The 24,278-nt window shown below is 46.5% G+C and overlaps 4 protein-coding genes across 4 annotated transcripts; 2 read left to right on the top strand and 2 right to left on the bottom strand.

The window, feature by feature from the left end:
- The first annotated feature begins 53 nt into the window (after positions 1-53).
- LOC123449999 (probable leucine-rich repeat receptor-like protein kinase At1g35710) lies at positions 54-3,824 on the top strand. Its single transcript, XM_045127393.1, has one exon. It carries the CDS (start codon positions 462-464, stop codon positions 3,777-3,779), a length of 3,318 nt encoding a protein of 1,105 aa, XP_044983328.1. The 5' UTR covers positions 54-461; the 3' UTR covers positions 3,780-3,824.
- Positions 3,822-5,594, bottom strand: LOC123450002. The gene is made up of 4 exons (XM_045127395.1): positions 5,194-5,594; positions 4,773-5,086; positions 4,552-4,668; positions 3,822-4,052 (listed from the first exon to the last, which is right to left on the bottom strand). Exons 2-4 carry the CDS (start codon positions 4,953-4,955, stop codon positions 3,822-3,824), a joined length of 531 nt encoding a protein of 176 aa, XP_044983330.1. The 5' UTR covers positions 4,956-5,086; positions 5,194-5,594.
- Positions 5,595-8,940: 3,346 nt separating this feature from the next.
- LOC123450001 (LRR receptor-like serine/threonine-protein kinase GSO2) lies at positions 8,941-11,996 on the top strand. The gene has a single exon (XM_045127394.1). It carries the CDS (start codon positions 9,226-9,228, stop codon positions 11,743-11,745), a length of 2,520 nt encoding a protein of 839 aa, XP_044983329.1. The 5' UTR covers positions 8,941-9,225; the 3' UTR covers positions 11,746-11,996.
- Positions 11,997-12,081: 85 nt separating this feature from the next.
- On the bottom strand, positions 12,082-17,386 carry LOC123450912. The gene is made up of 5 exons (XM_045127949.1): positions 17,139-17,386; positions 15,445-16,897; positions 14,296-14,448; positions 14,094-14,210; positions 12,082-13,058 (listed from the first exon to the last, which is right to left on the bottom strand). The coding sequence occupies exons 1-5, from the start codon at positions 17,384-17,386 to the stop codon at positions 12,441-12,443; spliced, it is 2,589 nt and encodes an 862-aa protein (XP_044983884.1). The 3' UTR covers positions 12,082-12,440.
- Positions 17,387-24,278: the final 6,892 nt, after the last annotated feature.

The following is a 24,278-nucleotide window of genomic DNA, read 5'->3' as shown; positions in this document are numbered from 1 at the left end:
GCAATAATGACAGCTACTCGATGAAATGATCATGGCAGAGAAATCTTTTGCTTTGTTTATACTCCAGTATGTATCATTGTGAAAGTTGAACGGTCAAACGAAAAGGAGATCCCACCGTTCGAGGTCAGTCTTAGGCTGGCCATAACGAGAGCAACTTAGGTGGTATCATATTTTTGGAACTAACAAATGTGTTGATGTGGCACATATTTAAAGATGAAAGAGAGAGTTAGAGTAACATAGGTAGATACCGTAACATGTTAAATGTTATACTACTATATGTCATGCATGTTAATAATACTCCTCAGTATGACCAGCCTTAACGACGACGGTGGAAGTCAAGTCAACCCGTGCATGCCACACACCACGTGCACGCTTACCAGTTACCACACTCCCACTCGCTCCATCTCTATGCTAGCGCGTCTCCACTCCAGCAGCAGCGTCTCAGAATCTCGGTCAGCGACATGGCGAGACCGGCGTACGCGCACCTCCTTCGCGCCACCGTCGTGCTCCTCCTCCTGCTGGCGGCCACCGTGCCGGAGGTGACCGTGGCGACCTCGCAGGCCGACGCCCTTCTTGCATGGAAGGCCAGCCTCGGCCACCCAGCGGCACTGTCCAGCTGGAACAGTGCAACGCTGGTTTGCTCCTCCTGGGACGGCGTGGCCTGCGACGCCGCCGGCAGCGTCACGTCGCTCAGGCTCCGGGGGTTTGGAGTGGGACTCACCGGCAGGCTCGACACGCTCGACGTTGCGGCGCTCCCGGCTCTTACCACGCTGGACCTCAACAACAACAACCTCACGGGCTCCATCCCGGCAAGCTTATCAAGGTTGCGGTCGCTCGACCTCAGCAGCAACATGTTCAATGGCTCCATCCCGCCGCAGTTCGGCGACCTCTCCGGCCTCGTCGACCTCCGCCTCTACAACAACAACCTCATCGGCGACATCCCGCACCAGCTAAGCAGGCTCCCCAGGATTGCACACCTCGACCTGGGCTCCAACTACCTCATCAGCCCGGACCACCACAAGTTCTCGCCAATGCCCACCGTCACCTTCCTGTCGCTCCACCTCAACTACCTCAATGGCAGCTTCCCGGAGTTCATCCTCAAGAGCGGCAACATCTCCTACCTAGACCTGTCGGACAACATTTTTTCCGGCCCAATACCGGATTCGCTGCCGGAGAGCCTCCCAAACCTCATGTACCTCAACCTGTCCGACAATGTCTTCTCAGGCCGGATACCGACGTCTCTGTCAAAGCTGGGGAAGCTGCAGGACCTGCGGGTTGGCAATAACAATCTGACTGGCGGGGTCCCCGAGTTCCTTGGTTCCATGTCCCAGCTGAGAGTTCTCCAACTCGGCGGCAACCCGCTGGGGGGGTCGATCCCGCCGGTTCTTGGCCGGCTCGAAATGCTACAGCACCTTGGCATCGGGAACGCCAGTTTGGTTTCCACTATTCCACCGGAGTTGGGCAACCTTGGCAATCTCAAATTTCTGGACCTGTCGGAGAACCAGCTCACCGGTACTCTGCCACTGGAGTTGGCCGGGATGCACCAAATGTGTGAGTTTAACATAGGGTCAAACACACTCACCCGTCAGATTCCACCGGGTTTATTCACGAGCTGGCCAGAGCTCATATCATTCCAAGCGCAGATGAACTCGTTTTCGGGGAGAATTCCACCGGAACTCGGCAAGGCAACCAAGCTGATAATCCTGTATCTCTTCAGTAACAACTTTGTTGGCTCTATCCCTGCAGGGCTAGGCAAGCTGGTCAGCCTAGAACAACTGGATTTGTCGGTGAACATTCTCACGGGACCAATCCCCAGCTCGCTCGGCAACCTTACACAGCTCAAAAGGCTGGCGCTCTTCTTCAACGGGCTCACCGGCACGATCCCGCAGGAGATCGGCAACATGACGGCGTTGCAAGTCTTGGACCTCAACACCAACAACTTGGAAGGTGAGCTGCCCGCCACCATCACATTGCTCAGGAATCTTCAATACCTCGCCCTGTATGACAACAACTTCAACGGCACCATACCGCCGGACCTCGGGAAGGGGCTAAGCTTAACCGATGTGAGTTTCGCGAACAACAGCTTCTCCGGTGAGCTGCCACAGAGACTGTGCGACGGCCTTGCGCTGCAGAACTTCACGGCAAACTATAACAACTTCAGTGGCAGGCTGCCATCGTGCCTCAAGAATTGCACAGGTCTGTTCCGGGTGCGGCTGGAAGGCAACCAATTCACCGGCGACATCTCCAAGGTGTTCGGCGTCCATCCCAGCTTGGACTACTTGGATATCTCAGGGAATCAGCTGACTGGGAAGTTGTCGTCTGACTGGTCACAGTGCACCAGTCTTACACGGTTAAACATGAACGGTAATCAAATATCTGGCAATATTCATGAAACCTTGTGCGGATTGACCTCTCTCCTGGTACTGGATCTATCAAATAACCAATTCACCGGGGAGCTCCCAAGTTGCTGGTGGGAGTTCAAACATATGATTGCTATGGATTTGTCCAACAATAGCTTTTCAGGTGAACTTCCTATATCAACGAGCTTGGGCCTTGAACTCCAGTCACTTCGTCTTGCTAACAATAACTTTCTTGGAGTTTTTCCATCCGTAATTGAAACCTGCAGATCTCTCGTCATCCTAGATCTTGGGAACAACATGTTCTTTGGTGATATCCCATCTTGGGTTGGAACAAGTCTTCCTAGTTTACAAGTTTTGAGCCTCCCATCCAACAATTTTAGTGGTGTTGTTCCACAATTATCCCAACTTTCTGTCCTGGACCTGTCCAGCAACTCTTTCTCAGGTCAGATCACTATGACCATGGCAAACCACAGCTGCTTTCTCGAGTCGCTTCATATTGCCGGCAATGGCTTCACGGGGACCTTCCCGCCGTTCTTAGAAGGCTGCAACTCGCTGGCCACCCTGGACATCGGGAACAACCAGTTCTTTGGTGGTATCCCTACATGGATCGGGAGTCAGCTTCTATCATTGAAAATCCTTAGACTTAGATCAAACAATTTTACCGGAGAAATCCCCCCCGAGCTATCGAGGCTTTCGCAACTTCAGCTGCTCGATATGGCCAAAAATAGCTTGGCAGGATCAATTCCGGTAGCCTTCGGCAACTTGAACTCCATGAGGCATAATCTTCCCCCATTGGTCCAACCAAGTCGGATTTTCAATTTTGAAAGAGTCAACATATCCTGGAAGGGACGTGAACAAACTTTTTGGAATGGCATCAGGTTAACAGGCATAGATCTATCATGCAATCGACTTTCAGAGCACATCCCAGATGAGCTAACATACCTCAAAGGTCTCCATTTTCTGAACTTATCCAGAAACGATCTATCAGGCAGCATTCCTGAAAGAATCGGCAGTTTGGAGCTCTTGGAGTTCCTTGACCTGTCATGCAATGAACTTTCAGGTGGCATTCCTCCAAGCATTTCAAATCTGCAGTCCCTTGGCGCATTAAATCTCTCAAACAATCACTTACAGGGCCGCATACCCAACGGGAATCAGTTACAGACACTTGCAGATCCATCAATATATGGCAACAATCAGGGGCTCTGCGACTTCCCGTTGAGCGTGTGTGAGCCCACGTTGGTGGAGGGAGCTGAAGACCACACAAAGCTCAGAGACCTGGGGCTGTGTTACTCTGTCATTCTTGGCATCGTTTCCGGCTTCTGGCTTTGGTTTGGAGCTTTGTTCTTCCTGGAGCAGTGGAGATTTTCTTTTCTCTGTTTTGTTGACGGCTTAGGGATCAAGATAGCTGTCAGGCGCTAAGGTCTTCACATTTAAATCAGCAGCAAACGACATTAGCATCAATTATGTACCGTATGCTCCTTTTATTTTTGCAGTTGTAACACTAAACTGAACTATAGCAGTAAAATAATTGGGTAATACATATGCAGCCCTGGAAGTATTCTGGTGGATGCCTTCAATGCAGCCCTGGAAGATCTTTTTCATCCGGGATTTTATCAGATCCAACGACTGGAGAGCTTGTACCGTGCCGCCTGGCAGGTGTTGTATCTCCAACTCTGTCCGGATTAAAAGGAGCTTCGGAGAAATGAAAAACTGATATCAACATCCACCCATATTCAGATTTTAGAAAATGATAAAAAAAACAAATGATTCACCAGCACAAGCGAATAATGATTCGCCAGTTCCCTAGCATATACACAAGGCAATGTTAGCTAAACTAGAAACTTTCCAACAGTCCCTCAACATTGATACAAACTGTGGTTTAACATTGATACGAACTATAGTTTTCATAAAAGTGTAAGTTATGCCAGAGAAAAATGCCAAACTATCCTTCAGTGGTTTACTAGAAAAATCCCTAAATAGAATCCTCACTACTAGTTAAACTAAATCATGACAATCCTGTAACTCAGCTGACTTGTTCAGCAGTACAACTCAAGTACTAATTCAACTGAACTAGTGATGGGAAAATCTACTGGAAGTGGAACCAAGCATGTGAAATATAGTAACCGTGATAAAATAACTGGGACTAAACAGTCTGAATTACTAATCACACACACACACACAAAAAGTGTGCCTGAAGCAGATGATAAGCCCTGTCCTCACCGCTATTGAAAAGTCTGAGATCAGAGTTCCAATGCTCGTGGTAGAAAGACCTGTCTGCATCTGTTTCTGTCAGATCATGCTTCCAGTCCTGAAGCAGACCACACAGGTTATACAAACATTTAGGACAGCAAATTTACACCGTATGATCAAATCCAAATTGCCTACCGCAGGCGCAGATCAAATGTAACCCACCTTTAGCTGGTCAGGGATTGATGGCACATGCTTGAGTACATCATCTGATTCTGATGAACTTGATGGCGAAGTGACCACTCCAGAATACTGATTGCTACAAGCATGCAATACTCTGATCTGAGACTGCCTGAGCTGCTGCTCGATGTCGCAAGGGAACATCTCGAGTGCAGGGGCCAAGTCCATGCAACGGCCAGCGAGCTTTCTGGCAATCTCGAGCTTCAAGACACGGTCATGGACCGGGTGCGTGTGTTAGCTCGGCCATGTGACTGGTGACTTGTGAGCGTCCCGCCAACTTCTGACACCCGAATTTTGATCTACAAATGCAGTTGCATATGAACACTCAACTGGAAATACTCAAAATATACGCAGGAGATAATAATCATAAAATAGATGATTTCCGTTGGGTCAAAAGACCGAACACCTTGCGCGCCTCCCGGCCGCGTCGAGCTGCTGCTGGAGGGTGGAGGCGGCAAGGCACGTGTGCTGGAGGACGGTGGGAGGTAGCGAGGCGTCGGCTAGAGGCATTTCGTCGGCCGCACGCCGCGCCGAGGGGGGCGTTGTCTGCAGACTGTCGGTGGTTGCTGATGTCGCATCGGTGTGCCGCCGCTTCTCCTAAAGGAGTCGAGCCGAGAGCAGATTCGGCGGCGTCCGCAGCTGAAGGAGGGAATCCGCTGGAGGAGGCAGTCGGAAAAGTGCCGGCGGAATGGGGGAGCAAGTCGGCCGTCCGTTGGCCGGAGGAGACGCTGGCGCGGCGGCGGCAGGTAGGATTGTGCGGCTGAAACCGAACGGGCCATACGCGGGTCCACCTGCCAGTTTTGGGTGCGGTTGAGGGCTTGAGATCGCTCGGTATCTCTCCGCTCAAGAGGCCACACACACATACAGGTAGGGCCCACGACACAGGCCACAGGCCCCAGATCAATCAGGAGGGGGACAAATCCGCCACCCTATCTGCGTGTTCAGTCATGTCCACGGATATATCCAGGCGGTCCCCATATTTCGTTTCTCGTATTCATATATGTCATATCCGGTCTCACAAATTCATGCAAAATCATGCATGTCGATCACATAAATCACATTGTCGCATGTATAAATCTTGGTACCGAATATAAATAGTATTTACATAAAATTTATTTGAAGTGGACAAACAATCATTTTTTCTTTGATTTTCATTGTGGGTCCAAGTATGCTCCATCAGATCATTGAGTAATTGCGTGTGCACCTGATGATATTCGAGATTCTAATGCATATGCAGAAAGTTTATAAGCTGAGCTGCATCTTGATTTTATGGGATTTTAACTTGTTCTTCAGGTGCTTCAAAATCATTGATTTGGGTTACACCATTAACCTCATTCTCAGCAATCATATTGTGCAAAATAATATAAAATATAATGAGCTGCTACAAAGTTTCTGATTTTCATATCATTGCAGTCCCACGAACAATTCCCCAATGAGCCTGAAGCACTCTGAATGCCTTCTCCACATCCTTCCTAGTTGCTTCCTGCATTGATGTCAACTGCTTTTGTTTGTTGTCATATGGTCTTCACAAACACATCTCATTTAGGATAGCACTACTAGGAAAAGGCTTGCTAATGGCGCACCTATTTTTGCTACTAATGGCGCACTATAGGTGCGCCACTAGCATCACACCATTAGATTTTTTTACTAGTGCGCCATTAGTATCTGTATACTAATGGCGCACCAGGTAGTGCGCCGTTAGTATTGCTCACGATGCCATCGGCAAGATAGTATATCCAAGCTTAGGATCTTGTCGCTTCTTATTCTTCTTGTATCTTCATCTCATCCATAACTTGAAAACTTCATTCACACAAAATCCAACAAAACTTGTGAGATAAGTCAGTGCAACAAAATAAATCAACCACTTAGATACCTTCAAGACAAGATTCATACTTGTTTCTACTACAAACATACTGTATTATATCATTTTTACAATTTATATACCAACGATGCCATAAAAACTAAAAAACAAGCAAACAAGATAGTAAAAGCAGAATATGTCAAAAACAAAACATCACATAGCAATTAATTTATAAATCATACTTCTGTAACTCCAAATTTTTAGAAAAGTTAGGAAATTTTGAAAAATATGCAATATAGACTGTGTAACATTTTTAGAATTTTTTCATGGTCCGGTAAAAAATATAAAATAAAATAATGATAGAAAAAGTTCCTGTTTTTTCAAAGAACATGATAAACAAACATTTGCATCATCCCAAAGGTCTAACCTAGCACTTAAATGAAATAAAAGATAAAAACACAATTACTATAGTAGCTATAATCATGGCGACACATGGAAACAAAAACAAAGACAAAAGATAACCATTGGGTTGTTTCCTAACAAGCATTATTGTGTAATGCCCTCGCATAATGCAATCTGTTAAGTTTTATCGCCATGAAGTCTTTGGCTCATGTTCGGACTGCCGCAAAATCCCCCTCGGTTGGTTAGAGCAACTCCAACGGGAGGACCAATTTCGTCCGTCCATATCCATTTGAATCTGCGTGGACAAAAATGATAACCCAACACAGATACCAATTTTCATTTTGGGTCATCTTTATGTCCTTGCAGATCCATTCATGTCCAAAATTTAGGTCACAGGCAGACACAAAAAGAGCATTTTCTATGTCTATGTCGTTCACCTGTGTCCGCCTAACCCACTTGTCATCCACCCACCAACCCATCTCTTCCTACTTATTTAATTTGCTGCTTTTCGTTGGGTGCACTAGTTGACTCGACCCATTTAAAAAACACGGATAGACGGATGGACAACCCAAACGAATAAAAAGTGAACAAAACCGCGCGTCCCGTTTGGGTCGCCCAGTTGGAATTGCTCTTACGGTCCGCGAAAAAAATATGGACCAGTCTGCTCCGTAGACGGATACTTGCTGGCGTTTGATGGCTTGCGGCGTCCGGACAGCCGCGTCGGATGGATACAAACGGTTTGATGTCGATGCCGGAGATGCCCTTATATTGTTGAGAGCCACTACACAGCGGCGCCGCGCGAGCGCCTTTTCGTGCAGCGGTTTTCCGTCATGCATGCAGCTAATACATCGGCATGACATCAACAAACTTTTACTGTTGAATTTTCAAAAAAAAATCTCATAAACTATAAATCCAATTGACGATCCGTTTTCATCGTTAGATTTCTCGCAACAAGATCTTCAAAACTAGATCTCATGTCGACATGTTTCGACAACTTTTTTTTTATCGATAGTTGTCAGATTACTATTATTTAGTTATTAAATTATAAGACACTTAGTAGCCATATTTAATTAACTTAGTTGTCAACTTGGCAACCGTGTGTATAGATTTTTAGCAACTACGCTTGCTTAAATCCGACGACCATATTTGATAAATGATTATTGTCTTGTAGCAATTTTTATTATACATGATATAAACACATGTCATAGATTTGGTTTGCCAATTTAAATACGTCAACTTGTCATATTTACATGCAACTTTGCCAGAAAAGTATTCTGTGTGCTTGCTATTTTAACTATGCCGACATGTCATATTTACTAACAATTACCAAAAAAAAATCTTGTGGTCATCGATTTTAAATATGCTGATTTGTCATATTTTTATAAATTATCGTCCTAAAAAAGTTATTTGTGCTTGCTCGTTCGATTTATGTCGAGGTGTCATATTTATACACAATTTCCAAAAAATATGATGATTAAGTTATTTTTTACGAGACAAATAAGTACAACAAATGTGATAAGTACGAGTAAAAAACAGTTGACAAAACATGTCGACATGAGATTTAGTTTTAAAGATTTCGTCGAAACCAAGTCAAGGCGAAAACGTATCATCAGTCGAATTAATGGTTTTAAAGATAAAACTTTTTAAATTTTGATCATTTAAAATGTATTGGGTGACATCATTACATGCATGCATGATAAAAAGAGGTCATGTTTCTTTTGCTGACAGATGTGGTGTCAGCCGCCGCACGGGAAAGCCATGATGCGATGTATATAGATTAGATTTTCCCTATATTGTTTTACTTTTTCCAGGTTCCATCTTTGTTCCTCTGGTTATATATGATTTATTATGTTTGCCACGCACACACATACAAGAACATTCCGAGCCAACTAATGCATCGAACCATAGTTAGACTTGAGCCCAGATTGAAGCAGAATAAACTCTTGTTTCAGACAAGAACAGGTATCAAAAAACTTGGCTCTGCAATGTCAGTCTAACGTTACTCAATCAAGGCTATTCATGCGCAACAAATGAAAGGTAGTACCTTATCAATACGAATGTTCAGCAGAGACCATCCTTTGGCGCTAAAGACAGGATGCAAAACAATGGCGAGGACGACCGGCGAGGTCACTGGTGGAAGTCACACCACACAAACCCTCCTACGGCATTTCCAACCCAGCACTATCTCAGCCAGGGGACACTTTCTCCAAAATAAAAAATAAAAAAACAGGGGACATGGCGGGACTCCTTGGCACCGTCACGCTCCTCCTGCTCTTGCTGACCACCACGGCCGCGGCGACGTCGCCGGCCGATGCCCTTCTGGCATGGAAGGTCAGCCTCGGCGTCCCACCCGTCTTGTCCAGCTGGAGCAAGGCAAGGCCTGTCTGCTCCTCCTGGCCCGGCGTGGACTGCGACACCGCCGGCCGGGTCACGTCGCTCAGCCTTGGGTCGCTCGGGCTCACCGGCACGCTCGACGCCCTCGACGCAGCCGTCGCGGTGCTTCCAGCCCTGGTCGTGCTCGACCTCAGCGACAACATGCTCACAGGCTCCATCCCGGCAAGCCTCTCACGGCTGCGCTCCCTCGCCATGCTCCACCTCGGCGACAACAGATTCAACGGCTCCATTCCGCCGCAGCTCGGCCACCTCTCCAGCCTCGTCAACCTCTTCCTCTACAATAACCACCTTGTGGGCCCTATCCCCGCAGAGCTGAGCGGGCTGGTGAGTCTGGAACACTTGGATTTATCGGACAACAATCTGACAGGACCCATCCCTAGCTCCTTGGGTAACCTCAAGCACCTCACGTGGTTGGGACTCCGGTTCAACAACCTCACCGGCGCCATCCCACGGGAGATTGCCGGCATGACGGCTTTGAAGGGCTTGGCCGTCCGTGACAACAATCTCCAAGGCGAGCTTCCCGCTACCATCACATCGCTCAAGAATCTCCAATACCTCGCCCTGTCTGACAACAACTTCACTGGCACCATACCGCCGGACCTCGGCAAGGGGCTAAACTTAACCGTTGTGAGCTTGGGACACAACAGCTTCTCCGGCAAGCTGCCACAGAGTCTATGTGACGGTCTCAAGATGCAAAACTTCACGGCACACCACAACAACTTCAGCGGCAGGCTGCCATCATGCCTCAAGAACTGCACGGCGCTGCAGCGCGTGCTGCTGGAAGGCAACCATTTCACCGGCGACATCTCCGAGGTGTTTGGGGTCCATCCCAACTTGACATACCTCGATGTCTCGGGGAATCAGCTGACAGGGAACTTGTCATCGCCTGATTGGTCGCAGTGTACCAATCTTACACGCTTACACATGAACGATAATAGAATATCTGGCAACATTCATGAAACCTTCTGCAGATTGACCTCTCTCCAGGATCTGGACCTATCAAATAACCAACTCACTGGGGAGCTCCCAAATTGCTGGTGGGAATTCAAACTTATGGTTGCTATGGATTTGTCCAAGAATAGATTTTCAGGTGAGCTTCCTATATCAACGAGCCTGGACCTCAAACTCCAGTCACTTCGTCTTGCAAACAATAACTTTCTTGGAGTTTTTCCATCCGTAATTGAAACCTGCAGGTCACTTGTCATCCTAGATCTTGGGAACAACATGTTCTTGGGTGATATTCCCTCTTGGATTGGAACGAGTGTTCCACTTCTAACAGTTCTGAGCCTCCCATCCAACAACTTCAGTGGTGTCGTTCCACCCGAGTTTTCCCAACTTTCTAATCTGCAAGTCATGGACCTGTCCAACAACTCGTTCTCAGGTGAGATTCACATGGACATGCCAAACCACAATTGCTCTCTTGAGTCGTTTCATATCGCTAGCAATGGCTTTGTGGGCGCCTTCCCGCCGTTCCTCCAAGGCTGCAACTCCCTGACCACCCTGGACATCGGGAACAACCAGTTCTTTGGTGGTATCCCTACATGGATCAGGAGTCAGCTTCCATCACTGAAAATCCTTAGACTTAGATCAAACAATTTCACCGGAGAAATCCCCACGGACTTATCAAGTCTTTCGCAACTTCAGCTGCTCGATATGGCCAACAATAGCTTGACAGGATCAATTCCAGTAGCCTTCGGCAATTTGAACTCCATGCGGCATAATCTTCCCCCATCGGTCCAACCAAGTCGGATTTTCCATTTTGATAGTGTCAACATATACTGGAAGGGCCGTGAACAAACTTTTTGGAACAGCATCCAGTTAATAACAGGTATCGATCTATCATGCAATCGACTTACGGAGAACATCCCGGATGAGCTAACATACCTCAAAGGTCTCCGGTTTCTCAACTTATCCAGAAATGACCTGTCAGGCAGCATTCCAGACAGAATCGGCAGTTTGGAGCTCTTGGAGTTCCTTGACCTCTCAGGCAATGAACTTTCCGGTGGCATCCCTCCCAGCATTTCCAATCTGCCAGCCCTTGGTGTGTTAAATCTCTCAAACAATCACCTACAGGGCCGCATACCCACCGGGAATCAGTTGCAGACACTTGCAGATCCATCAATGTACGGCAACAATCTGGAGCTCTGCGGCTTCCCATTGGGCGAGTGTGAGCCTACATTAGGCGAGGGAGCTGAAGACCACACAAAAATGGGAGAACTGGGGATGTGTTACTCTGTAATTCTTGGCATTGTTTCTGGCTTCTGGCTTTGGTTTGGAGCTCTGTTCTTCCTGAAGCAGTGGAGATTTTGTTTTCTCCGTTCTGTTGATGGCTTAGGGATCAAGATAGGTGTCACCCGCTAAGGCTTTATATCATCACATGTAAATCAGCAGCAATGATATTAGCATCAATTATGTACTGTATGCTCCTTTTACTTTTACTGTTGTAACACTAAACTGAACTATATTAGCAGTAACACAACTGTTGAACTATAGAAGTAAGATTATAACTGGGTAATACAGATGCAGGTTTGTTACCTACCATTGCAGAGCAATGTTGGAAGCTGGTACCAGATGGAACGCAACCACCGGCAGGAGGGTATATCCTGAGAAGTAGAGCACAGCAAAGAATTCATTAGTGCGATCACCTCGTTATCAGTCTCATTATAGCAAATGCAATTCTCCATGACAAACAAACCATAAACAAAAACTGGCGAGCCAAACAGCAAACCAGGTTTCTCTTTCTTTTTCCAGGACTATGAAACCCTGTTACAACGTAAGTTTACATCATTTTTTCCTTTCGTTTTACACAAGTGTCGTTGCCAGCCACTTCTCTAACGAGAGCACAACAAGAACCCAGACAGCGGGTACGGTTCACTTGCTCTCAGTCTCCACGGCACACACCTAACGAATTGATCCCTTTGTGAGTTTCATCTCTTCTTTCCTTCATATGGGTTTTGTACATCACATGCACCATCATCTCCCAACTTTGAGAGCTTCAGTGAAGATAACTGAAGCATTAGCAGCGGTGTCGGTGCTGGAAGCAACACATGTAAAGCTCAATAAAAAGCTCTCTTTGTCCCCACCACCACCGCGTACAGCAACACGAGACCAGCCAGCAGCTTCTTCGAAGCAAAAACTCTCAGATTAATCTTCACCCTGTGCGCCCTCATGAACCTCAGCACTGCCTGTCCCACCACTGTAAGCAGCGAACAAACAGCCACGAGAGCCATCCTAGCTGCGTCCTTCGGCCCCCCTATCGTCGTCAGCTCGTTCCGATCAAACTTGATGTACGTCGGGTTAGCGGCGCTATCATCGGCAGTACCCTCGCAGCCAAGTCGAAGGGCGTCGTTCAGCCGGTCAGAGAGGTGGATCAGGATCCTCGCGAGCCACGCCACTTCGGTCTCCGAGATGGGCCTCTTCATCCAGTCACCTCTGTATCTGACTTCACCAAACTTGCTCCTCCCTGAATGGGGATGCTTAGGTGTAAATATCTCGCCACGCCCTGGATGTTGATGCTGCAACTCTTGCGCCGAAGTAGTCTGGTGGTGGATGCCTTCGATGCGGCCCTGGAAGATCTTTTTCATCCGCGATTTTATCAGATCCAACGACTGGAGAGCTTGTACTGTGTCACCTGGCAGGCGTTGTATCTCCAACTCTGCTCGGATCAGAAGCAGCTTCAGAGAAATGAAAAACTGAAATCAGCATTCACCCTTGTTTAGCTTTTAGAAAATTAAGAATACACACACACACACAAACACACACAAGAAGAGCACAAATGAAAATAATTCACCAGTATGCACAAAGTAATTTTAGCGAAATTACAAATTGTTCTCCCAGTCCCTCAACATTGATACAAAATATAGTTTAACAGAGTTATAGTCTTAATGGAAGTGTAAGTTATGCCAGACAAATCACTAAACTATCTTCCAACAATACTCCCTACATTTCTAAATATAAGTCTTTTTAGAGATTTCACTGGAGGACTACATACGAAACAAAATGAGTGAATCTACACTCTGAAGTGTGTCTATATACATCCGTATGTAGTCTCCTAGTGAAACCTCTAAAAAGACTTGTATTTAGGAACGGAGGAAGTATAAGGCAACTCCAAATAAAATCTTCGCTACTAGTTCTAAACTAGGATAATCATGTAACTCAGGTTGATTTGTTCAGCAGTACTCCCTCCGATTCCTTTTAGTGTGCGTATAAGTGCTGACCCGCATATCAAGGAGGGGTTTCTGGGAGTAGTCTTGGACTAGTATACCCCTATGTTTGGATGGGAGAAGTTACTGTCTTTTAAATACTGTGTGTAAACTGACTGGCTGCATGCAGCGGTGCTACTGCCAAAGCGCGGTCCTCACAAGCCAGCCAGCATGCAGCTCCGCATGCAAACTGATTGGCTGCCATTGCCAGCCTCTCCCTCCCAAGCGCCGCAAACGGTTGCATGTGAAGCTAATAATTGGCGGTAGAATAGAAAAGAACAGCCAAGAGATGCTAATGCGCAGACTAATAGGGAAAAAACAGAAAAAAGTTATGCGCGGAGTAAAAGGGATCGGAGGGAGTACAACTCAAGTATTAATACGGTTGAACTGAAAATGGACACATATACTGGAAGTGGAATCAAGCATGTGATGCTGTGATATAGTAATCATGGTTAAAGTGACTAGAACAAACAGGCTAAATTACAAATCACGTAACAAAATGTGTACCTGAAGCAGATGATAAGCCCCGTCCTCACCACTATTGAAAAGTCTTAGATCAGAGTTCCAATGCTCATGCAAGAAAGATCCATCTGCATCAGTTTCTGTCAGACCATCCTCCCAGTCCTGAAAATAGATCGCACAGGTTAGGACAGCAACTTCATGACGCAATCAAATACAAATTTCAAATCACAATTTAGCTGTAACACACCTTTAGCTGCTCACGGATTGACGGAACATACTTCATTACATCATCTGATTCTGATGAAGATGACGGTGAAGTAACCAGTCTAGAATGATAGGCAATATCCACTTTATATAGAAGATCCACCAGTTCTGTTGAGGAAGACAAGACTTCCAATACCTGAATAATACAAAACAAGCATGTAATTGGCCCAATAATACTCAAGGATAGTGCAAAACAAAATAAACAAACATTTCTTGTATTTCATTAACTTGTTCATATGACACTGACTAGCTTGCTTCTCCCTGCTGTAATGGAAACCTTTGAATTACACATAACCACAATAGGCACCTTGACAAAACAATCATCATAGACCGTTCGGCACAGAAATGCATGACAAATACTTTTGGAGAGTATACACTGAACAGAGAGCCTTAAAACACTGCAAATAAAGTAAGAACTTCCAACAAAGGACCTTAAGCATGTTACAGACTCGCACATTTACATTTAAGTTTGGCAAACTTAGCAGGGCAGTGTAGGAGGCTTAAACTATTGAAGACATATAGATACAGGCACAACATCACTGGTGGCAGGTTATGACATTATTTGTACATAAACAGAAATGTGCAGAAACTATTAGCTCAAAAGCTTACAGATCGACATACCTACCAAGGATGCTCCATTCACAGACTATATAATTTCGCTATGTCCTGATTTCACAAATTATATTTTATGGCATGTACCGTTCAGAACAGTGGGAGTTTCTCAATCATATATTTACAATCCTAGCTTCGAAGGACCGAACAAGAACAACAAACTCCCGCACCTATGAACTTTCACAGATGTACTTTCACAGATGTCTATCTCCTGGTGGTTCATCTTGGCCGTATCGGCTTCCTTATCATACACCAAAGCATGAAGCTAAAAACACCATCATGAGCCTAAAAATCATTTTTAGTTGCAAAACATGTACTGAGCTAGTAAAACAACTAAGACCCTGACACCTGCAAGGCACAAATCCAGCACCCTCATTTCTCATGTTTCAGTTGTCACAACTTCTTGGCATTAATGACCATCAGGGAATATGAGACCTCAAGCAGCTAAATCTAACGCTGAACATAAATTCAATCACGTATGGCATGGCAACAGATGTAAAACTCAGGAGCCAGGGCTAACCTTTAAAATCATCACGAGCACTGAGGAGACATCAGAATGGATAAACTTGTGTGCAAAACCCAGGAAATGCACCACCATCGAGCTATAGAACAGGTAATTGGACAGCACATAATTCTTCCACGACGGAGTATACAGCAGCTCCCCTTTCTGCATCACCTGTGTGCCCGTCCCCTGCATCAGGGACGCGTCATACTCATCCAGCTCCCGTTGCGTAACCTTCCATGGCTCCATATATGCCAACCACATAGAGAAAACTTGCGTTGCATTCTTTATCACCGCACCAATGGGGCAGAACAAGAAGGCCCTCAACACAAACCGATACATAGGCCTCTGTATCAGGGGATTCCAGAACCCAACCTGGCTATCGCAGACCACATTCCTCGCTGTCATTCCTTCAAACACCATACGTGCAGGACCACCAACACAGTAGTTGAGGTACATGACGAGCAGCTTGACGGCATCCCCGAGCCCAGGGGACGGCGGCTGCTCGCTCAGCTCGGCGCGAGCCCGGGAGGGCAGCTTGAGTCCGAACGCGCGGTACGTCTGCACAGGCAGCGGCGAGAAGTCGTCCCCCACGAGCCAGAACTGGACGAGCGTGTGGAGGAAGAACTCGGCGCGATCAAAAGGGTCAGCGGCGTCAGCGCCTTCCTGGCTGGCGGTGCGCTGCAGGAGGGTGCCGGTGAGCCGGCGCACCGGCGTGCACGCGGCTGTCGGCACAAACTCCCTGAGATATGCGTACAGCAGCTTGAGGTACAGACATGGCTCAGGCTTCTGGCCTGGCTTGCGCGTGCCGCCGGAGGTGGGTGCGAGGGTGGAGACCCAGGACTCGATGCGGGAGCGCGATTTGTGGGTCGGAGCAGAGGCGGAGATGGAGGCGGCGGGATTGGCGGAGGAGACGGGGTAGTATGCGAACCAGAAGAGGAAGTACTCGAAGACGGAGAGGTGGAGCTCGGAGCCGACGCGGGCGGCGAGGAGCGGGGAGGCGAGGGCGCGGCCGGGGGCGTTGGGGTCGGCGAGCGCGACGCGGAGCCAGTAGGGGAGGCGCTCGGAGGGGAAGACGAAGCGGATGAGGGCGCGGCGGTCGGCGGCGGCCGCGGCGGCGAGGAGCGGGCCGGAGGGGGCGAGGAGGGCGAGGAGGAGGCCGGCGAGCGCCGGGTCGGGGTCGGCGGCGGCGAGGTCGAGGAAGGAGGGGGAGGACGGGGAGGAGACGAAGAGGCGGTAGAGGACGGCGGGGAAGGCGTCGGCGAAGAAGGCGCGCGGGTGGTCGGCGGGGGCGTGGCGGGCGAGGTAGTCGAGCACGGCGGAGGCCGCGGCGGCCGCCGCCGGGGGCGTGGCCGCGGATACGACGGCGGCGGCGAGCGCTGCGGCGTCGGCCATTCTTGAGGGTGGGGGTGGGGGTGGGGCTAGGGTTTTGGAACGGCAGCGCAACGGCGGGGAGACGGGGAGGGCGAAGTGGGGCCGGGGTCCGTTAAGACGACGTGGCGTATCCGTCGGATACCAGAAGAATCCAGATTACCAAGAGTGTCCACTCGCAGTGTACTCTTGCTGCACGCTTTACTTCTATTTTCTGCCTTTTCTTAAGGAAGACGCTACGCGTCCGCCGACGAATACGTAAGAAGTATCCACCACCGGTATAGCCGTTCGATATAAGCGTTGTCGTCCGTCCGATCCGAGATCTTTCGACCAAATAGAACCTGAAATTGCTGCTCAGTTTTAGAAACTGATAGCCTGCTGCGGTTCCGACAGACTGTGCCCACCGCAGCCACCGCGTCCAACCACCGCGAAGCCGGCCGCCGCCACCGCCTCCAACCACCGTGGCACCGCCCCGGTAGCAACTGCTCCAACCACCGCGGCGCTGCCCGCAAACCACCACGGCCACCGACAAACCTACGCCGCCCCGCAACCTCACGACGCCGCCAGCGCCGGCGTGCCTGAACTCCATGGCGCACCACATCGCGCGCCAGATGGTCGGATCGGATGCCAACCTAGCTGACCGAGCCCGGCCATCTTTCTCAGCTCCAAGCGCCTTCGGGGAGCTTCCGCCGCGAGCTGGATCTTCGAGTTGTTTCACAAATCCTTCGGTGGTGTTTCCTAAACCCACATCGAGCAGATCCCGTCAACGAAATTCGATGAGACCTTCTGTTTCTGAAACTGTAGCTCTGATCCAAAGTGAAAGAATGAACACCTGTGTCTTTCTGAACCTGTTCCTGAACCTGCCTAATTTCTGAACTTGTTCCTGAACCTGCCTAGTTTCTGAACCTGTTCTTACTTTTTTTACTAGTGAAAGAATGACACTGTTGCTGAACTTAGTTGCAGAAACAAATGCCTAGTTTCTGAAATTAGTTGGAATGAACCTATTCCTCTGAAAAACAGAGCAAAAATGAGCCTCTATAGCTTCTGAACAATTGCCTAGTTTCAGAAACTGAACCTGAAAAATTTGCCTGTTTAGTTGTCCCCCTGCTCCCAATTTCAGTTACTATTGATTTGATTTTGTTGCAACACTATCATATGTGATTTTTGAGGTATGAAATGATTGTTGCACAATAATTCTGTTGCAGGTACATGTAACTGAAGGTGAAGGAAGCTATGTCCATGGAAATTTTTCTGCTCCTGATGATGAAGATTCAGAAGGTTTGTTGTTTGCTGAAGATGCTGAAGATGCAAGCCAATATGATTCAGATGATGGAGATGTTTCTTCCCAGCCGTTGCCGCCCTATGTTGGGATGGTGTTTGACACAGTTGACGATGCTCGCAAATTCTACAACGACTATGCATTCAAGTTGGGTTTTGGAACGCATATATCTACTTCAAAATTCACCCAGAAGAGAGGCCAAAAGAAAGAGGATGCAACCCTGATAAAGAGGGTCTTTGGATGTGTGCACGCTAGAAAACCCGTTAAAACGGAAACCAGCAGCACGTCAGAGAGCATTGCAACTGGAACCAGCAACTCTTGTAGGCAGCCTAGTGAGGGGATGGATGTCACAAGAAAACGTCAAAAAAACAGAATGCTCCATCATGATTGTAAGGCGCATATGATTGTTGGGCTAAGGGAGGGGAGGTGGACAGTGACTTGTTTTGTTGCGGAGCATACACATCCGATGATGGATCAGTCGGAGCGTGTTAGGTACTACCGCTCGCATCGCAGCATACCCAGCGAGGATTACCAACTGTTGTTGACGATGCATGATGTGAACCTCTCCAATTCAGAATGCATGAGTGTCCTTGGTAGGATCCATGGAGGTGACACTAGGATACTCCCGTATGTGAAGAGAGCCGTTACAAATGAACGTGCAAAGCTCCGTAGAGGGTTAACATTCCGAGACATGGATATGACAGTGAAGTATTTTGAGAGGAGGAAGGGTGAGAATCAAGAGTTTTTCTTTGCGAAACAGCAAGATCCTGCAACAAACTCTGTGACTGCCTTGTTTTGGGTTGATGGGAGAACAAGGGCGTTGTACCCGAAATACAAAGATCGTGTATTCTTCGATACAACGTTCTGCACAAACAGATACAACATGCCATTTGCTCCTATAGTTGGTGTAAACAACCACCTCCAGACAATTGCACTAGGATGTGCCCTGTTGCCGGATGAAACTATTGACACATTTAAGTGGGTGTTCCAGCAGTGGATGGTTGCGATGGATAACGAGCATCATGATTGACCAGGACCAAGCCATGGCAACAACCATTGATCAAGTGTTCCCGAACACTTGCCATAGGTGTTGCAAGTTTCATGTGCTTAGCAATGCACGGTCCAAGTTGGGGAGGTTGTTAAGCACGAACGAGGCTTTTGCAGATGTGTTCTACACTTGTATCAATCAATCTGAAACTGTTTTAGAATTTGAGGAAACATGGCAGCACATGTTGCATGGTTTTGAAGTTGCAGAAAACAAACACCTCAAGAATATGTGGCGAACAAGGCACACGTGGGCACCAGCATATTTCAAGAACAAATTCTTCCCGTTCACAAGCACAACAGGCAGGTCTGAGGGGCTCAACTCATATTTCAAGACCCTGATTCGACCAGCTGACTCCGTTTGGAGGTTTGTGCAGCAATATGAAATGTGTCAGGAAACTATGCTTGATCGTGAGGACAATGCTGGATTCACTAGTGAAACAACAGCTCCACCACTATACTCTCGGTAGACATACTTCTCATGATTTGCCAAAAAATCAAAAAACAAACAAAAAAATTGTTGTTGTTGACTTATTTTTTCTTATGTTGTTGCAGCTACAACATTGAGCGCCAAGCTGCTGCGTACTACACCCGCAGTGTCTTTGGTAAGTTTCAGAAACAGGTGACAACTTCTACTGGCTTCATTATCAACCAAGACATTGACTACCAAGGACACGGTGCCATGTTTGAGCTGAAAGCAACCTCCTATGAGAATCCGAAGGCATATTCTGTGCGTGTTGTGATGGATGAAGGGCTGTTTGAGTGCAGCTGCCACTACTTTGAGATGAATGGGCTGATTTGTGCACACATAATAAGGGCAATGGTTCATCTCAATGTGCAAGTAATTCCGCAGCAATACTTATTGGAGAGATGGTCTGAAGCAGCCACAACAAGCATGGGTAGGACTGGCAGGTTGCTGGACTTTGGGCACCCCTCGACAAACACTCTGAAATACAACTCGCTGTGTCGAAGGTTGACATGGCTTGCCTCTAATGCATGTTGCAATGATGATGCCTACAGAATATTGGATGATGCAATTAAAGCCCTTGAGCCTGCCATAGCAGCGGCCAAGAGAGGAGCCATGCATGTTCAACAAGCTGCACAGCAGAGTGAACCTCCAACAGCAGCCGCTGCGGCAACGGTACCACTAAATGGTGACATGCGACAATACCAAAGCTCCGATATGCTGCAAAACCCAGCTCGTGTGCCTAAGAAAGGGCGACCAACTGATAGAGAGAAGAGAAAGAAGACGCTTGTAGAGCAGCGAGATGATGAACAAAAGAAGAAGATGAAAAATCAAAAGAAAAAAGCAACAACGTCAGGCAAGACAACAGCTCCAAAAAGGACTGTTCGCTACAAGCACTGCAACGAATTAGGACACAACATTCAAACATGTGGCACCCTAAGAGCTGCAATGGAGGCAGCAACTGTACCCCAAAAATGCCAATTCTGCTCTGTGGTTGGACATGCAGTTCCACAATGTCAGTACTTGAGAGCTGTGCTTGCAAATGATCAAAGAGTTGGCCAAATGACGCAACTGAACCTGTAGGAAAAAAGATTGACAAAAAAATGGAGGCGACCAAACAGTAGACAATTTTTTTGTTTTATTTTCATCTTGATAAACAATAGACAGTGTTTGGAAAACAGGGTCTGATTCTTGTAGCTTCAGTTATTGTTGATCATATATTTTGTAACTGTACTATTTCATCTCGTTATACAAAGTTTGTTATATACTATTTCCTGCAACGAATGTCATGCTGCATAAAATGTGTTGCAGAAATGATTTACAAATAGAAACCCTGTTTCAGAAATGTGGCTGGAAGTAATGAAGCGAGAAAATAAGGAAGCAAAAATACAGTGTGTCCCCTGTTCATGATCTTGTTACGGAAAAAATCTTGTTTATGTTGATTTTCATTTTTGCAGGGCGTGCATATCTTGCAGAGATGTATCCATGAGAAAAATTACTAATGTACCAAAATGTTACATAAAAAAACATGTTACACAGACTTAAAAAAGGTTTCTTTGTTGCATCATCAGGAAAAACACATCATCAGGATCAGGAAACTACCCGTTTGTATTTGGGATTTTGTCATGTGTACAAATGAGGATCAGGTAACTGCAAACTAGATAATGTACCAGCTAGATAATGTACCACATCTACTAGAGAACTCCGTTGCAAAAACATGTCGCGTACACATGCACTGAAAAAAAGAAGCCTAAACTACTACTAGCTACGTCTTGTTGCGGTCGACCATCCACTTGAATCTAAGATTTTTTCAGCAACTTCTGGAGCTCCTCCTCCGAGCTGAGGGTGTTTTGCGGGTGTTTGAAAAGCTTTGCTGCGATGTACTTGCGGAAGTTGAGCAACGAAGTTGTGTCCTGATCATACACATCAACAAAAGAAAAACACATGTTTAGATACTACTAGCAAAAAAAAGGGAAAAGCTATTGTGTCCGCAACAGAGATTACGCAACACATGTTTCATAAAAAAAATGAGTAGCGAGAAAAGAGGAAAGGCAAAGTCATACTGTGCTGAATGGCTTTAACCCTTTTGCAGTTAAATTCTCCATGTATAGAATAGCAAACAAGCCGCAATCAAATCTGCCAGGGGAAAAAGTTGGAGAAAAATGAGATCACATATATGAAATAAAAAGTTGCCATAAATAATGTATAATCGCGGAAAACACTACGTTGTTGACTGTTGTGGGTAGCGTGATGGATTGAAGCGCTCAAACTTGTCTAGATCATGCTTCCATGGGTTTCTTTCCCTCACCAGAGTTTTGAAGTTCTCTATCTGCAAAAATGGAGGTTGGTTGCTTCCGAAACATTGATTTGAAAAAAAATCATGGCGAAAAAAGAAGAAAACAAATGCTAACCCATACCAAATTGCAACAAGGCTTCTCGAGGATGCTGACATAGTCACAGTCTTGACTGTTGGAGTCGAAAACGTTGAACTGTTTATGCATCAAGTTTACAACGACAAGCGCCCAATGGTCTTGTTTCACAATGGTGAAGAACAACTGCAAAATGAATTATACAGGGTCGGTTGGTGTTGTCATGGGGGACGCTGGCCAATCTATGGTGGCCTGGTGCTGTCATGCATATCGTGGAGTTGCAGAAAAGCATATGCAACTTCGGAATACTACTGCCCTGACTCCACACACTGGATGCTATCTACTGGTTTCAATGCAGAAGCAAAAAGTTTTAAAAAAAGTCGCAACATGTCAAGGCAGAAGCACATTTTAAACATTTTTAGTTGGAGAATTAGTTGCAGCATTTTTTATTGCATAATTGGTGTTGTTGTAGTTATTTCTGCAACGGTGGAAGAATTATTTCGCAACGGTGGTCTAGTTGTAGAAAGTTTCTGCAACATATGTCATGGTTCTGAAATTTTTAGAACTTTATTTTCTGCCCAGCAAGGTGGAAAAAATTATTGCAATGTAGACAAAACATCGGAAAGCAATGAACAAAAAGCCTTACTTGATCAGATTTGGCAATGTCGTTCTTCTCACAGGCCCTTTTGAAATCTTTGGTGCATGAATTTGGATTGAATGAACTTGGGTCCACACTGAGTTTTGTCTGTATACATAAGCAAAAACATCGCAACAAACAGAAAGTGAAAAAGGAGTGTGGCTATCATCTAAAACATAATATGTTGCGTTGCAAATTGTCAAGTGACAACAATATGGAACAAGATGGATAGTTAACTCACAGCAACATGCGGTGAGAATGCAAACTTCCTAGGCTTGCTTGAGTTGTACATGTGCTCAATGTTGAAACTTTCAATATAGAGTGACATCACCTCGTTGTTCACATGAGCCCGCTTTTTGAGCCCGTTGCTGAAATGTTTGAATGAAATATCGAAACCACCTACCCTTATGAATGAAGGGCTAATTTGTTACAAGAGAGGACAGAAACTTGGTTAGTAGTTGTGAAACTATTGTTCTGGTTTATTTTATCTCAGCACACAAAAAAGGAAAAATGCATGAAAAGAAACTTACAGTGGCTCGCCTCGAGGTGGGTCCTTTATCTTGTAATTGGTACAACAGTACCTCTGGTATATCGCATCATCCATTGCATCAATTTTTTCTTCTTCATTTTCGGCAACTTTGCTGCGGTTGGTTCGGTAGGTGCAACTCGCTTAAGTGTAGGATGCTTCTGATCATGGCCTCGCCCGCTGCTGACTTCAACCTGTGCCTCCTCTGTTATATCATCAATACAAGCTTCTGCCCAAAAAAATGAAAAAAGAAAGCGGAAAGAAATAGTGAGTAACAGTTTTGAATCATACATGTGCTGAGTTTCAAAAATAAAGAAAAGTGGAGTGACATGTTGCGTAAACAAAAAAATGCAGGAATGACTTATAGAAACCTGCAGGGCCAGTTGATATTGGCGGGATCCTCGCAAGTGGAGTGACATCATAAACAGGACCGGGTGAAGTGGCAGCAACAAAAAGGTTGTCAAACTTCGGGCTCCCCTCTCGAATCTCCATGAATGACTCAATATCAACAGCAGGTGACCTAGGAGGTGATTCAACTTGTGGCACATCCTGAAACAGCAAAGCATCGGGGCTACCAGGTTCAAACAATCCAAAAGAAGGCCCATCTTCAAGAGTTCCTGGCCTCCTAATCAAATTCACGCATGGGTAGGATGTGCTGCGAGGCGACATTCGTTCAAATTTGTTTGCTTCGCTGCATATATCTTCTCCCTTTGCATTGCTGAAATCAATTCCAGAGTTGTGCTTACTCTTACTCTTGTGGGGTTGATGGGCAAAATCTGTTTTACCGACTACAACTTTTGTTTCAACGCTATTTGTGTCATTCAGTTGAGAGGCTTGCTGCACAGTTGAGGCTGTGAACGTGCATTGAGCAGTTGCTGTAGTAACTTGTACCCTGATTTCATGCTGCTTAGGCTGCTACGGAGATGAAATATTCACAGTTGCATTGGCAGTTCCTGTAGTACTATCAAGTTGCTTCTGCTGTTGCGGAGACGAGTCGCTAGCAGTTGCATTGCATGTGGCAGGAGCAGGAGCTGCTGGTACATCAAAAGTGACATCTGGGCATTCATGTTTTGCTTCGTCACTCCTAAATCCAGCTTTCGATGCCTCAGACAACATCAGTCCCATTCGTTTGCGGTAGATGCCCTCCAACAAACTCCCAA

The sequence above is a fragment of the Hordeum vulgare genome, chromosome 4H, assembly GCF_904849725.1.
Source record: "Hordeum vulgare subsp. vulgare chromosome 4H, MorexV3_pseudomolecules_assembly, whole genome shotgun sequence".
NCBI lineage: Eukaryota > Viridiplantae > Streptophyta > Magnoliopsida > Poales > Poaceae > Hordeum > Hordeum vulgare.
This window is presented reverse-complemented; position numbering and strand designations above follow the sequence as displayed.

Bases quoted from the DNA above. Each gene is read 5' to 3' on its own strand.
- LOC123450002 (XM_045127395.1), bottom strand. From the start codon at position 4,955: ATGGACTTGGCCCCTGCACTCGAGATGTTCCCTTGCGACATCGAGCAG. The intron at 4,669-4,772 runs GTGGGTTACATT...GGTCTGCTTCAG, and splicing joins CAATCCCTGACCAGCTAAAG to GACTGGAAGCATGATCTGAC. The intron at 4,053-4,551 runs GCACACTTTTTG...ATTTCTCCGAAG, and splicing joins GGGCTTATCATCTGCTTCAG to CTCCTTTTAATCCGGACAGA.
- LOC123449999 (XM_045127393.1), top strand. From the start codon at position 462: ATGGCGAGACCGGCGTACGCGCACCTCCTTCGCGCCACCGTCGTGCTC.
- LOC123450912 (XM_045127949.1), bottom strand. From the start codon at position 17,386: ATGGAGTTCAGGCACGCCGGCGCTGGCGGCGTCGTGAGGTTGCGGGGC. The intron at 16,898-17,138 runs GTTCTATTTGGT...ACCCCGGCCCCA, and splicing joins AAACTGAGCAGCAATTTCAG to CTTCGCCCTCCCCGTCTCCC. The intron at 13,059-14,093 runs GTACACATTTTG...ATTTCTCTGAAG, and splicing joins GGGCTTATCATCTGCTTCAG to CTGCTTCTGATCCGAGCAGA.
- LOC123450001 (XM_045127394.1), top strand. From the start codon at position 9,226: ATGGCGGGACTCCTTGGCACCGTCACGCTCCTCCTGCTCTTGCTGACC.